The 16,161-nt window shown below is 40.1% G+C and overlaps 1 protein-coding gene across 1 annotated transcript in view; it reads right to left on the reverse strand.

The window, feature by feature from the left end:
- TSPAN17 (tetraspanin 17) overlaps positions 1-15,525 on the reverse strand; it is a 34,183-nt gene extending 18,658 nt beyond the window's left edge. The window contains exon 1 of the mRNA XM_053464176.1: positions 15,174-15,525. Within this exon, the coding sequence (XP_053320151.1) occupies positions 15,174-15,260 (87 nt within the window). The 5' untranslated portion in view covers positions 15,261-15,525. The remainder of the gene's footprint in view (positions 1-15,173) is intronic.
- Positions 15,526-16,161: the final 636 nt, after the last annotated feature.

Here is a 16,161-nt window from a genome sequence, read left to right on the forward strand (position 1 = left end):
AGACTTTTTTGTTGCGGTTCAGGACTCTAGAGACAGTGATCTCAGCAAAAGGATATATAGTCAGTTTCCTGCCAATGGTTTCAACTTGCGCCAAACATTATTGAAAACAAAAATCTATGAAACATAAGAGGTCAGAAGCCGGTTTTTACACAGAAAAACCTGCATTTTTTTTTTAAAGTGTTACCTTTTTTTCTGACTGTATCTGTGTTTTTTCAGGAAGCAAAGAGATTTCCTGACACTTTGCTCCTTTGGTTCCTGCTGTGTCAATGGCATACTAACAAGTAAAAGAACAGGGATTTTATACCCGGTAATCAAATCCAGCCCCAGGACTACTCGTCATATTCCTGCACTAAAGAATATAAGGAAGACAGGGAGGTAAACGAAAAAGCTATAAAGGGAGACCGTCGTGATTTTAGAATTATCATTATATTAAACTTGGTGCTGCAAAACATTTGCTGTCGAGTAGCTTTCAGTTAAGACTTTATCAAACTTACCACATTTTTTTCTTTAGAAAAGCTCTACTATCTCTAGTTACCACCTGATATTTTACTACATGGTTGACAACAATAGGAAAAGCCTAATCGGCAGTGGTTCCATGGAGGTGCAGTCCCGCTGCCTTTCTGTTGACACTACAGAAACATAGCTATAATCGAGATCAAGCCACATCTTTAGGAAGATTTTTTTGGTACATAAGTTTAACCAGGTAAAGATAAAGTTGAGTTCTTATTGTATTAACACCTTTTAATGGACTCAAACAGAAAAAAATAGTATAGGTACATAAGCTTTTGTAGACCTTGAGGTCCTGAAGGCCTATATAACATTACATCTTTTTATATAAAGGATTATGGTGGTAGTGTGCCTTTAATCTCCTACGCCATCATTCATTATAGAATTTGTGAATGAATGTCAGCCAAAGATTAAAATTTACCCTCTCATGTGATGAAGATTTTAGCTGTGGCAAGAGGCGGTAAACCAAATGCACATTTACAATAGGAATGGATATACCAACCAAGGCATGTAGCTAGGTGAAAAATCAAAGCTTATATAGCATTTGCTTTAAAACGCTCATTAGGACGTTTCCTACGTTACGCATGCAGTGGTTCTTTTATTTACACACAAGCACACATCTTGGAACAAAGACATTTCTCCTTGAAGGATTGGAATAACGACAGATTTATTTTGTGGCGTAGAGGTACAGCTCACACCATAACAAAGCTTTATCCCTTGGTTTGACGCACATGTGTGCCTGAGATGGCTATTTGGGGATAAGTTACTGGATGGAAGATCTTAAAAGCAGTTTGAGGGACCATGTGGTTGCTTACAGTGCTTCCCTATTCAGGTAGAATGCTTAAGTTGGTACAGCATTTTGGTCTCCTGTAGGAGACAGCAGGCCCATATGTGTTTGAGGGTTGACGGTGACTTTCCCAATTGACAGGAACAGGGGCGGACCTGTGGCATTGCTTCTAGACATGCCCTGAAATCCACTACCTGGTGACACGAGCCGACTCGCCACAAATTAGTACAAAAGATACTACTTGTAGCCTGAAAGACATGCATGACTGGACTTCACTCCAAATTACTCTATTCCAGGCGAAGCCAATTTACTTCTTCTATATGAAAATGCACACTAATGTATTTATTTATTTTTTTAAATATTTGACAGCTGATTAACTTCTTCAGGGTAAACATCCTATTCCATTGCCTTAATGATGGGGGACTTCATGGGGTGGACCAATAGTGGCAACATAGGACACCGGGGGAAGGAGTCCCTAGTGACTTCTAGGGACACAAAGGTTGTGAGGGGAAAAACTCTTGTTTTTCTATTTCCAAAATAAATGGATTCTGGTTTATTAGTTTTATCAGAGAATATTGTACACTTTACTTGCAACGCCTTACTACTCGTAACTTTGTATTGATAAAAAATAATTGCTTAAGCATTAAAATTCCCATTATTATGTAAAAACAACAAATTGTGTAGGTGCACATGGCTCAATAACAAGCAATCATAAACGCCTAAGTGTGAACGCCCAGTGTGAAAGGCAGATGTGTAGACAAATCGCCAACATTTTGCTGGTGGACATTCCACAACGCAACACAGCTTGCATCATATAGCTTAGTACAGCAATCTGAAAGTGGCACTGTAACCTTAATTCAGCTAAATATGAAATCACATCCCTGGCAGTATTATCCTACCTCCCTGTGGCAAAAATGCTTTCTGTAGTGTAGTGGTAGTTGCAATTAAGCTCCTAACAGAAGCCATGACCCCTACTTGTAGTTATTTTTGCATGTTTAACAGTTTGTTAAACTGTAAGGATCAGCCACTGAGACATCAAACCCACCCCACTCCTGACAACCCTCATTACAATTTATATACATTTCTGGAAAAAACAAAGATAAAACAGTATGATAAAGTGCTGTAAAGTACATTTCCTATAGCCCTTAGCTAGAGTAGGAGGATCTTGAGATTCAGGATTTTATAACATTTAACCCTGTTCAACTCTACACTGATACATTGCGTACAGTGTCTTTAAGTATTTGGTTTGGCATGGACGGGAAGGTAACAGAGGAAAGGAAAACATGTTTTTTGTGTAGTTTGCCTTAAATGAGGCAACTAAGATTAACAAACTATGAAAACCTTCCCTGACCTCTCAGAGAGAAAAAATGTTTCTCAAACCACCAGGAAATATAGGGTTAAACTAGGCATCTATGAATAGCTTAACATGTCCTGGCCTCACAGAGGGAAATGTATTCTGACCCCATGTACTTATATTAGGAGAAGCATCTTAAAATAACAGGGAGTGTCACATCTCACAACATGAATGTAACAAAATATCACAAAATTCCAGAAGTTGACGCCGGAGGACGTACTATTACATCCTGTAGCTTTAAGCATCAGCTAAATACCCACTGACACACAGAAGTTTTGACTGTCTCCCCCTGCAAGCTGTGGCCACAGTGTATGGCCCCGAGTTCAGCAATTTAATACAAGAGTGCACAAAAGGAATGGATCGGGAACCTCCTAGCAGGCTTCCCTGCTGCTGATCTCACATTTTTGATGAGGTTAGTGGGGAAATGTACATAATATGTCAAAATTACCATAGTGCAATACCCTGGGCTGTCTACGTTCACCGAAACATACTTTTAGCAGTTTTGATATCTGTGAGCGAATACCAAATTTGATAATATATGCACTATAACTGCCAAAATAAATGAAAATACTAGGCAAATGAGGTGTATCCAAACTCAAGTATATGAAAACATTTGCACTAGTTGTGTACAATTTACTGATGGATCATATAGAAGAGTTTAAAAAGAAAGTCCTACTTGTTCTTAGCAACACATAAAAAAAGCCCACAATATATAAATTTGAATGGGTACACTAAATGAGAAAGAGGGAAATTACAGTTCAACAAGGACATAGCAAAAATGTTGAAAAAGGGGTTAACCAACCTATTGTTTTTTTACTGCCATATAACATATTCCCTCTAGGTAACAGAATATTGAGGCACTACATTTTTCAGGCACAGTAAAGATCTAGACTAGAAGGTATTTTGCAGAATAAACCTCTTTCGTTTTTCTATCTTTATTATACTCTGGAAATCTCTCCATGCTAGTTTGTTTATTTTCTGCTTTGATGTTGAATACAGCTCAGTGCCAACAGATGTAGGTGGTGCGGGTGTGAAGGAAGCTCCCGCACTCAGCAGGAGATAGGAAGAGTCAACTGGAAAGAAGGGGGTTGGGACAGATATAAAGCCATAAACACTTCACACCAGAGAAAGCCAGGAGCTGGGAATTAAAGTTCCCACAGCAATCCAGTCAGTTCCCATGGAAACCACCGACTGCCCATCCCTTCCAGTCTGTAACCACAGTGATCCCTCAGATCTCCAACAGGAGATGGCTTTATCCTGAGGGAGTCACAAGTCTACAAGTAACAGTCACTTCCCAAGGTACAGGGCCTGCTGGCAGTCTGCTTTAAGGCCAGCCTTAACCGACACATAATGACCACTGCAATCTGCTTAAACCCATTGCAAAATGGAAAAGGGTATTTCAGCTCAAAATTATTTAGATCTGAAAATATACAACATTTGGAAGTACTAGATTAAGAAAAAAAAAGTTAATAATATGAGAAGAGGAGCTGAACACTCCCTCTCTAAAAGGTATTAACGTTGTCTTTTATATTTTCCAAATAATAAAATTAAAAACTACCAACATTAATACAGAGACTGGAACAGCATACGTTGTCCAGTCAATTCAAAGAAGCGTAGGACGTTACACTTCCTAAGTGACCTGTACGCATAAAGGGACGCTCCAGCCATCATATTCTCTTTAATGCATAGGATATCAAAGAGGCACCTTTAAATTATATAAATATTAAAGAATAGAATTACATTAGTCAGAACCTTCTCTATGTATTTGCTCTCTTTCCTCGCCCCCAGCTATATGCTTTGGAGGAGATGCGTTTAACATATGCACGCATGCTCATTATTAGCCAGCTCCACCGAGAGATCCAGTGGATCTAAAGATACCCCGCCCACATGCACAATTAAAGAGGTTGGCTTAATTAGCAAGTTTAGAGCAACATTATTATCGCAATCAATTAGATCTTTCTACAACTGAACATGGCAAGTCTGCAAAAAGGAGAAGCAAGGCAAACACACCAAGACTACCGGCTACCACAGGCGATGCCAACACCGCGGTAATATGCTTTGGAGTTTCTCTCATTACTAAAGTTACATAAAAAGGTATATTAGAGGCAAATTCAATATTCTGTTGGGGAGCTGTGTCTTAGACGGTAAAATCTTTACTAACGGTCAGAATATTCTGGAAGAAGAGTATCTTATTTCCAACAGGTTTTGTACAGATGTGCCCACAGGACATATAGTATTAGGTTTGTTTAAATTTTGAAGAAAGATGTGATTAGTGCAGTACAAACATGTGGTAACCACAACCGTTTATAGCAGAATTTATATATACGTTACAGAGTAATACAAACTATTAAAATATAGCCAGATAAGTGAACACACGAAATTGGTAACTTGCTACCAAATTGAAAAGGAAACTAGCCCGGTATATGTCGGGGTTAGGGTTATGTTTGTTGATCTGATATTTCTGCAAAGATCTGCTTGCCTGATTGGGTGTTATTTTTATGTTTCTACCCAATCAGTTACAAGGATTATGGCTACAATGATTAAAACAACTGAATAATAAGTAACTAGGTTACAGTTTTTCAGTAACTGGGGGAGCAATGATATTTTTTTTTTATTAATGGGTGACCCAGTAGCTTTAATGGGACACCCCAGCCATCATATTCACTTTAATGCATATGACAGCTGCGGGGTCATTTACATTTTAATGGTGTCCCCCATCCAAATGCATTTGCCCCTCTCCCCTAGCCCCAGCTATTTCCCATTTAGATGTGATCGGCCTAACACATCTCCTGCCATGTGATATACTTACTGATTGCCAGCTCTACCACTGGCTCCAACACATGAGCCCAATGTGGGCATGTACAGAAAGGACTCCCATTGGTGTCAACAGTACTTCGGAGGAGGAGGGAAGCTGCAGCTTCTCACTTGGGTAAGCGCTTCATTTAATTTTAAATAATGCATATTAAAGTCATATTAAGGTAAGGCTGCCTGGGACAATACTCTTTCTCTTTGAGAGCACTGCATACAGTTCGACTCTTATTATGGTCTGGATTACACTGACAGGCTTTGCTATCAATTTGTTAACAAATGGAATACCGATAGAGAATCTCTGACAAACAAATCAAAGGAAGCTGATACTTTTCTCGCATTATATGTTATTTAGGGCATATATTACTTTATATTGCAAAACAAAGCCTTTTCACATAGTCAGCATGTTTAGACGACCTCCTATACAAAGTCACCATTCACTTGACAAAGCGCAAGTACAGCTGCACACGTTACTATCAAAGACTGACTACAGCTTCCCCAGGTTAACCATCTAAGCCAAGGACATGGTTCAAAGGAACAGCCTAAAGCATCAAGTCCAACACAGACAATGAATGCACACAGGTGTCGACCTTTAACAAATTGATTCTACATTATTTAAAGGGTCTCTCTTGAAGCTGTCAACCAGTGGCAGGAAAGTACATCCATTGAAGTCAATGCGAACACTTCCCACATCCCCACCGGGGTTTAAACGGACCCCTGCAAGCAGCATTCACCAGAGCCAGTGCTGGAGCTTACTGGAAGAGGGTACATCGCGGGCAGGGAGACGCATTCGGCCAAATGTATCTACTGCAGGGCGTTAAGCTGAGGGTGGGGAAATGTAGAATCGTTCATGCATTTTGGGAAATAGACCACATGACAGATCTCGATTTTAATGTGCATATGATGGCTGGAATGTCCCTAAGTGTCCAAGACATCTATTGAACTCCTTATAGCAGCATTTTTTATGTTAAACCCATCACAGAGTAATATGTCAGCATATTACTCTGATGGGTTTGAGTGGTTTTAGCGATCCTGTGCCATCCTAATTGTATTTCAATTTGGAATTTTGGAGCATATTGTAGAGTGCTATAGGAGGCAGCATTTCACATATAAGTATATTTATTGACGTGTGCACACACACATCATACACTGTATTCTTTATAGACAGAATGAGTCAAAGGAGCATGTAAGCCACAATTGTGGCTGGTAAAAGCTCTGATGGCAACAGCCCCCATGTACTTTGACACCATTTCTGTCATATATTAGGATAGGAAGGAGTAGCAGCAACAAGTTACAAAGAGAACAATGTCACTTTAAGCATTTTCAAAACGAATACGAAAAATAAACAGTACACTGTCACATCTGGCAGAAAAGGTTATCAGTGTACTGAGAACATTACAATATTTCAACTGGCAGCAGAACAAAGCATCGCTTGTGACTTATCAGGGGAAAATGGAAAAAAAAAACCACTCTTTTGGGAAAGCACACATCAAATGGCAAAATGTATATCAAAACCACACCAGACACCTGAACACTCTTCCGTTTCTAATCCATTGAACAATGGCCATTCTATTAAAGAGATCAAATGCGGTGCAGACCTGCTTTGACATCCATAATCAGTGTTACATTTACCATGCCCTTGGAAGGCTTATCAAACAGTACCGTAAACGTGAAGGAATGGGATTAGGGGAACCAAATTTATGGCATATGGTTGGCAGAAAAGAATTTTTTGTGGGTCTCCTATCACTATTTGCACACACGGGATGGGGTGTTCCTTAGGTTACTGCTTTTGCGATCTCAAAGCCTCATCGAGGTAGTCTGTGTTCACTTACACCAATAAAAACTATTTTGGACAGTAGGACTATAAGAATAGTCAGGATTTAAACTTGTATATAAATACCACAAACGTCTTTATGGTTTGGTCAGTTCTTTCCTGCAGACCTTCGGTGTGCAATAAACCAAGGGGCAACTAAAAAGACAACTACTGACGCTTAATCAGAGAAATGTCCTGGGCTACTAAGAAAACAGGATGAATAAAACTGTGGCTCAGTGGCAGAGAACGGCCAGTATAACACATGGGAGACCTCTGCTCTAAGGTGAAATATTGTTTGTCTGTGTAAAGGTGAAAGGCTAATGTTCTAGTACTATCTATCAGTAGTCAATATGCCCTGTAAGCCAGACAACCCTGCTCATTGGGTTCAAGACCACACTTGCGCTATGTTTTATGGACATTTCAACAAGAACATACATGTTCTGCTTAACAGGGTAGTATTCATAAGCCCTTGATACTTGTCCTTTTATCTACTTTAATCAATGTTTGACAGGGAAAGGAAAGCGCTCCTGTTGGTTCGCACTGTGTAAACATACAACTATTCCAAAGCAAAGAGAGCAGGCATCGGGAAAAGCAACAAACATCAATGTGAGCAGCAGGGAGGATAAACGGTGACACAATCAGACATTTATACATCTTTAAAAACAGAAGTACCATCCTATAAAAAGAAGTCTCCACCACTACTGGAAATAGCAATAAGAGTTCTCGACGACTACTGCAGCATTAGCAGCGAATTGCCACTGAAACCACAGACGTGTGAACCAGAACGGGGGGGAAAAAATCTTCACACTGCATCAATAGAACAATATTTTATTGGTTTTACTAAAAGGAATAAAGCAAGATTTTAATATTAGGGATATAGGTCTTAATTATTCCTCTTACTCCCTTAACAGGATGAATGACTGAATTATATCAGTGCTCTGTATGTCCCTTTAGATTTTATATTCATATAGCCGTATTGGCTCGAATATAGGCCACACTTTTTCCCCCCACTTTAAGTCTTTAAAGTGGGGGTGCGGCCTATATTCGGGGTCTAGCGCCTGACGCCCGGGACATGCAGTCCCGGGCGCCGGGCAGGCAGCGGGGTTAGGATACAGATCCCCCGCAGCGGTGCAGGGGACCTGCATCCTACTCCCCGATACGCTCAGACAGCCTCCCCTGCCAGCACTTCCCACGGGGGGGGGTGCCGGCACGGGAGGTTGTCTAAGCGCATTTGCGTTTTACCTCAAATACCCCCCCCCCCCGGACTTACCGGAGCAGACTCCCGGGTGTCTTGCGGGGCCAGCGCATACAACTTCCGGTGCCAGCACCGGAAGTTGTATTGCGTAGATGTCCCCCGCCGGGAGTCTGCTCCGGTAAGTCCGGGGGGGGCAGAGGAGGACAGTGGTAGCGTATCTCGGGGAGGGAGGACAGTGGCAGCGTATCTCGGGGAGGGAGGACAGTGGCAGCGTATCTCGGGGAGGGAGGACAGTGGCAGCGTATCTCGGGGAGGGAGGACAGTGGCAGCGTATCTCGGGGAGGGAGGACAGAGTGGCAGCATGTTTTTTTGGTGCTTTTTTAAAGAAAAAAACTTTTTCTTTAAAAAAGCACCAAACTTTTAGGGTGCGGCCTATATACGGGGGCGGCCTATATCCGAGCCAATACGGTATTTATATTTCTTTTTTTTTTTTTTTAAAGGGACACTCAATTTTATGTATGTATGTATGTATGTATGTATGTATGTATGTATGTATGTATGTATGTATGTATGTATGTATATATATATATATATATATATATATATATATATATATATATAGTATATACACACACACACACACCTGCCCATGTTTACAAACACAAATCCAATTATTCTGGTTTTTCATATATCCAAATTGGGTGGACTACAGGTTTCTACTGGCTGATACAAATACGTTTTCCCAGGCCTACCAATATAAAAACCAAAAAGTTAAGGTATTTGTACAACAACGAAAACACAAAGTAAAGCATATAAAAGAACAAGAGTAACAAAACTGATATGGAGTACAATTAAAAAAAGGAGAGCGTATGAATAATTTAAATTTCCTGTTGTGCACAAACAGAATATCAAAAGCGGGCTGACACAGCATTAGGCGTGGTCGCAAAAGGTTGTAATTAAGCAGTGTTTATAAAATATACTGAGGCAAATGAAGAAACACATTGCATATGCCTTATGTGCACGGAATTGTACGTGACTACTTGCCAACGTCCACAACTTAATGCACATGACCCAGTTAATCCCAAGGAATACACCTTTTTATATTTCTTTATTGTTATTTGGTCTTGCTAAAAAAACAATGGTTATAATCTATAAGTAAAAACAAACATTACAAGGATGTAATAAGAAACTTTAACAAATCATGTATGAAAGAGAAACAGTCAAACTATGTTTTGATCTAAATATTTGCTAACGGCCTACACAGATGAAATTGTATTTTACACATATAATACCAGTTATTTGCATCCTTACTAATATGGCACTTCCTGGCATTGTCACGGTCCACCTACATTACATGCTATTTTCACTTTCGGTATGATCGGCATCCAATTTTGGTTTTGTGTATACAAAGCTGACAGCAGGACAGATAATCAGGACATTGGCTGGGAAAGCCAGCAGTTGGGACTGTCTTGGTAAATTTGAGAATGTTGGCAGATTTACAGAGAAGAGGAATTCTCTAAACAGCGTACAGTTTGCCTCAAATGTATGCAAGTGTTTCACTCCCATGGCATACAAAAGAAAATGTACACATATTCCATGTGTGAGGACTCCCATGGTTAAGTAGTTGATGTCTCAGAGTATTGTTCGTGTGTGTGTGTGTGTGTGTGTGTGTGTGTGTGTGTGTGTGTGTGTGTGTGTGTGTGTGTGTCGTGGGTTCTGTATAGATGTAGAGCACATACTCCATGCTGGATCCCATCCTTCACAAGACAAAAGCGTTAAACCTAAACAGAACATAGGAGAAATCAGGTGCAGGACTACAGAGGAAAGGAATAATAAGGAAGCTTCTCCAATTAACTTACGCGATGAAGCATTGGCAATTTCACAACCTCCGGACTGGACTGTTGTCAATAATTAACCTTTCTAAATCCATTCATAAAAAAAAAATGAAAACCTAGCCAGCTACGTAATGAGAGCACGAACCAAGAAATGATTTTTGATTGCTTTCATTCTTGGTTTGGACACACCAACATTCCTAGAATTCACACTGCTTTTCAAACATAATGATCTATACTGTCATCACACACACACACATATATATATTTATATTACATGCTAGTGAAATTACTGCCAATTTCCATATATTTGATAGGTACAGGCATCAGTTCCTATGCAGTATGACTGCTCAGGGGACACACATGCACGTACGCATGCTCCACCACACCCTGCACACGTCCCCAGGTTTCATCTATACAATTCTCCAACAATTGAAGCTCTTGTTTGCTTGTGGCTACTCTAACGTCGCTTCATTCAACAGAAAACCGATGGTATCTACGAAATCCAAAAATCTGTCCAGAATGAAACTATAAAACAGGAGTTCTGCTCAAAACATTTATAGTGACGTCACATCTGATACCCCATCCCATGTGTGCAAATAGCCATGGAAGACTCACAGGTATTGCATTACAACATGGTTTTAATAGGTTTGGCCATTCAACCATATGAATATAAAACTGTAATGGTCCACGAAGTGTTAACAAAGGAATATCAAACGGATTAAAGCAGGTGGCTTTTTATGTAAAATTGGAGTCGCAAGTCCCGATCTGAAAGGTGTGCTATATTAAACGTTTCCAGATTAACCTCAATGAGTGACAAACGACATTAAAATAAAGCGGGTATTTGTTGATCCGCTAACGTTAGCCGTAATTAACAGCTGAAATCGATAACCTCGTTCTGTAGATTTTTCTGAAACGTGCAGCATTTATTATGGAACTATAACACTAAGATGGATTATTTGAACCTTCATACACACATTGAAAACGCTCTGGGCTTTCAAATGTCTGCACTTATTTACTAGAGAGACTTTCATCAACCTTTACGCCAAAAGCAATATACTTCGCGAGGGGCTGTAATTCAGCCAGAATTTTAAGATCCCGCTAATTAACATGCAATTTATTAGTCAATGTTATAAATATTTTATACTGAAATGCAAGTGCATTTTTCAAAACCCTTCTATAAATCGTAGCTTGTAAGACATTTTCCGGTCCCACCAATGCTGTGTGTTCTCTTCGTTTGGCACCGGTGGGTCTGACAACTACTTACTCATCCACATGGGACTTCTGAGAAGATTCTGAAAGCCTGCAGTGTTAGTTCCAACTTGTGCTTTCAGTGCTAGACAGTCAGAAAGCTTTGGCTTCTAGTCAAATCATGCTAAAATGTTTTAATTCAGGGTGCCAGAAGAGAAATCAACTTTTAGCCTAGGGCACTAAAAGCCATAATCTGGATGTGTGTTCTAGATCACAGTGCCCTACGTTTCTTGGGGTTGATCTGAGGTGTGGTCGAGAACCAAATGTACAGTGATGGTGAGATGACCGAGGCCATATAATGCACCATATACTGCTTCATCAGCTGCCTTCCAAAGCCTCGGCTCTGCCCAGTGCTTCCAGACACCTCCACAAACCATGGCAACTGGATGGCTACAACAGATGTTTACAGGATGAACACTTTGATGTGTGGGTGACTATTAACAACATTTTATTACACAGTAGCTAAAAACACAATGAAAGCTCATTAAATTGCAGTTTCCAGATGACAGGTAATGACAATGGAGGACTTGTTAGCCATGGCAACGTAGCACTGCAACATTCTCACAAATGATGTCACATTTTGGGTGAAAAATTGTACGAGATATGCTAGGAACTGGAAATAAAGTGACAATATTTCCATTTCTTTAAAGCTGTAGATTTTCCTAGAATATAACTGCGGTTGATCTTAAAACGGCAACTTGTGGGATTTTACAAAATAGTTTTCTTTAAATTAGTAGTATAATAGATGACTACAAAAAGAATAACACATTTATTTTATATGTATAATTAACAAAAAGTTGTACATTCTGTGTGAAAGTATCTCTTTAAATAACATGTTGTTTACAGAAGTTGTATATGTTTTGCATGAATGAAAGTTCTGCCCCTTTCGGTCTTGGCTTCACAGTAGTTTGGTAGTTTTTAGGAGAGTTTACCTACTTCAGTACGCATTATCATTTATTGTTTTAGATAGCACCATCATATGCTGCACAATAGATAAACAGGACATAAGTAGTATATAACTTAACAATTTGAGCTACAGAAAACAACGAGCGAGGAGGGTCCTGCTCAAAGGAGCTTACAATCGAGAGGCACTAGTATGAAAGGGTAACCCAGTGAGCTTATCTTGAACGTCATTTCACTGGCTGAATTAAGCATTATATAGGACCCACTCCGCTCTTTTCATATAAGAAATGTTGCAGAGTTGACCATTTAAGATGTATAATGAAGTCAGTGAGTTGCATCTGCAGCTCTCCTACTTCAGTGACCAGCTTAAATAACCTAAACAGGTCCCGATCAAACCACAATGCCTTATGTTCACTAGCCTATATGGAAATGAGTGTTCTCAATTTACAAGATCACAGAATCCAAATTAAGAATGAGTCAGTGCTAACCATTACCACACAGACCCTGGGATAGTAGTACACATGGTATGAGAATTTCACACACTACTGTTTAGTGAGTAGTCTCGTACAATTGCTCCAGGTGCAAAGGCTTGCAAAAACCTGAAAATGATCCCAATTAGTTGCACATCTGTTTCTTAGAGTTTGTATAAGAATTTAGAACACACCTAAGGTGACAAAGATAGACGCCCTAAAGTATCGACACATTATTGTAATTTGTAACTTTTACAAATTCTTGTCCACCAAGGTGTAGTTGTCGGTCAGCTGGCTTTAGAACCCCACGATAATAAAAATAACAATCCAAAACAGGGAAACCTGCTCTACGGAGACTAGATTATACAAAGTGTCATCGTTGGAGACACTGTCAGTTTTGACCTACACACATAAGCCCAAAAGTTAAACGCGTGGGGTAGACATGTGGCATATTCTAAATCTAAGATGAGACCAAGGACTGCTTAAGGTTTGAGTCTTAACAGTGGGACAAGTGGGCAGACCAGCTGGGCCAAATTGTTATCTGCCTTCAAATTCTATTTCTATATATCAAAATCCATAACGACATCTAAATATACCATATATATACCATAGCTTATGTAGCAAACAGAGTAATAAAAATGGTCTTTCGACTTTGTAACATTGTGAGCTAGTCCTTAAAAATATTTTTCCTGGATTTGAGTTTTTGTTGACGTAAGTCACATGACTGCTCGTGATGTCATGATGCGCACCACGTTCCAGGAGAAGGCGCGTATGGCGTGACATCAGTTTCCATACACTATGGTGACCGCCATTGCTTCTGCAGCAGTTACCATGGAAGCAAGTAAAAAAAAAAAGCAAGCTATTCTAACTCCTGTGAATGTGTTTTTAAATATTCCCCCACCTTTAGTGATTACCTCTTGTCCCAGACTGTTAATTATTAACTAAACCTATAATTTCAACAAAAGGAAGTGAAAGCAGTGAAAAATGATGCAAAGCACATTCAAGGCACTTGAGTATGTATATTATGCTAAAATTTGGAATTAAAAATAGAGTTTTGTATTCACAGCAAATGATGTAAACAAAATCATTTAGGGAGCCACACTGTTTATCACCATAACATTTTGTTTATGTACCTACATTTCAACAGTACTTCATTCAATACAGGTAAACACATACAAAAGCATAGGCAATAGAAAATCCTAAAAAAATGTATTACTTTAAAACACTGTAGTCGCATAAAAAAAAAAAAAAAAAAAAAAAAAAAAAGATTTTAAATAGGAAAACCTGTCTAGGTTAATGCTGCCAGGTTATTACATACAGTAATTATCCCAAAACACTGTTCTAAGAGTGTTATGATCACAACACTGACTTGGTTTTTCAAAAACAGAAATATTGGGAAGTAATTGGGAAAAAAAGGAAGGATTATTATACAATACAGCAGGCGCTATATTAATAAAAGATAACAATATAATGTAATCCTAACTTCAACCCCAGCAGATTACACTTGATGACTGAGTTCATCTCATCCCATAGACACAAACAATGAACCCTGTGTACAGTAATGAATGACACAAGCGAGCCCGATCCTACATATACTGGCCCTTTAATACACACAGATCCAGTGACCTCTAGCATCAGACCTACAGTCCTGCTACTAGCCACACCACCGACCCTATATGACCTGTTACCTTATATGCAAAAGGAGAAATATCATACCCTCTAATAAAGAAGCAGGAAGGGAGGTGTGTGTGTGTGTTATCTGTAAGCCCTGTATTGACACAAAGATCCACTCTGATGATAGTATTGATTTAGGAAGACCAAGGACTGGCATCCACAAAAACACATAACCTGCTCAGATTAACCCTTTCTGTTATCCAAATGTGCCCCTCTAAACTTATATGTATACTAGGTTGATTGTAATGCAGGGGTAAATGATAATTAGAAGGGGAGAGGAGGCAGCCTGTGTGTGGGTCCTTACCGGCTGTAAAGGGTCAAGGCAGAATATTTTATAAACTGTGTTATGGACACTGGAGTTACAATAGGGCATCAGGAAAAGCAGCTTCTGCAAGGAATAATGGAGCCTCTCTCAGCTCATTACACCAGCAACATACAAACAATAGAAAGTGCACAGATAGAGACAGCAAAGGCCAGCTCACCCACTCGGAATACATTACACCCCCAGGCAGCAAACAAAAGCCTCAGTCTTTTTTGCCTCCTTCCCCCAACAAAGTCACCATCAAGAAGGAAACTCACCCAAAACACTATGTTGAATCCAAATAAGAAATATTTGACACAACAGCTGACTTCAGGTCCTTTGAAATGCTGGTGTTTGCCAGACATGGTTTGTATCCACAGACCGACACAGGGAAGGATCGATTCCAAACACACAGTCAGAAATAATTAACAATGCGATGCGGGGAGGAAGGGTTCAATGTGCAGCTGTACGGGGCTGCGGAGGAAAGCAGGGTATAATGCCAAAGGTGCCCGGGAGCTTAAAGCCGGCATTGGGAAGCTGCAGCGAGCACTAGAAGCTCAGAACAGCCTATTGTTATACAGCTTCCCGGGGTCTCATGCACGGGATGTCCATGTCTGCCTCACTGCCTTGTCCTGGATGCAGTGCTCGGCGAAGTCCCTCCCAGCGAGGGGCGGTCCCTGCACATCCGGCTACAGCGGCGCCTCGTGGCCAAGCAGGGGTATCGCGTCTCACAGCACAGGAAACCGCACGCCTCGTGTGTTCACATTGGAAACTGGCTAATGCATATTGGGGAATGGGGCCCTGTGTGTACTACCAGGACCAGAGTGTGTTAAAGGAAGTTAACAGATTTGTCAAAATGATGGAAACAACCTAATAGGGTTTTGTTTTATTTATTGATAAAGGCATAAAAGGGCAAATGGAACATTGACTTGCTTTACCCTTTTTCTTTGAATGCTGATCGCATCCCCCTTTCATGCAACTCATCCTATATTGCTTTTATTGGCTACTTGCTGCTGTTTTGCTGGTCAGTGTGTAATATAACGCATGGTGCCAGTACTTGCTGCTGGCCAAGGGTAACTGGAGCTCTGCACTATATATTCTCCATACCTACAATGTTAAAGGGCCTTGTATAGGTCCTCCTACAATACATTCTACTTGGGTTCTACTAAGCAGAGGTACCTGCACAGATTGTACATAAGACCCTTTCACATGGAGGTTGGGTGCTCAGAAACATGGAATTTAAAGAGACACCCCAGCCATCATTTG

Source organism: Spea bombifrons, chromosome 4 (genome assembly GCF_027358695.1).
Source record: "Spea bombifrons isolate aSpeBom1 chromosome 4, aSpeBom1.2.pri, whole genome shotgun sequence".
Taxonomy (NCBI): domain Eukaryota; kingdom Metazoa; phylum Chordata; class Amphibia; order Anura; family Pelobatidae; genus Spea; species Spea bombifrons.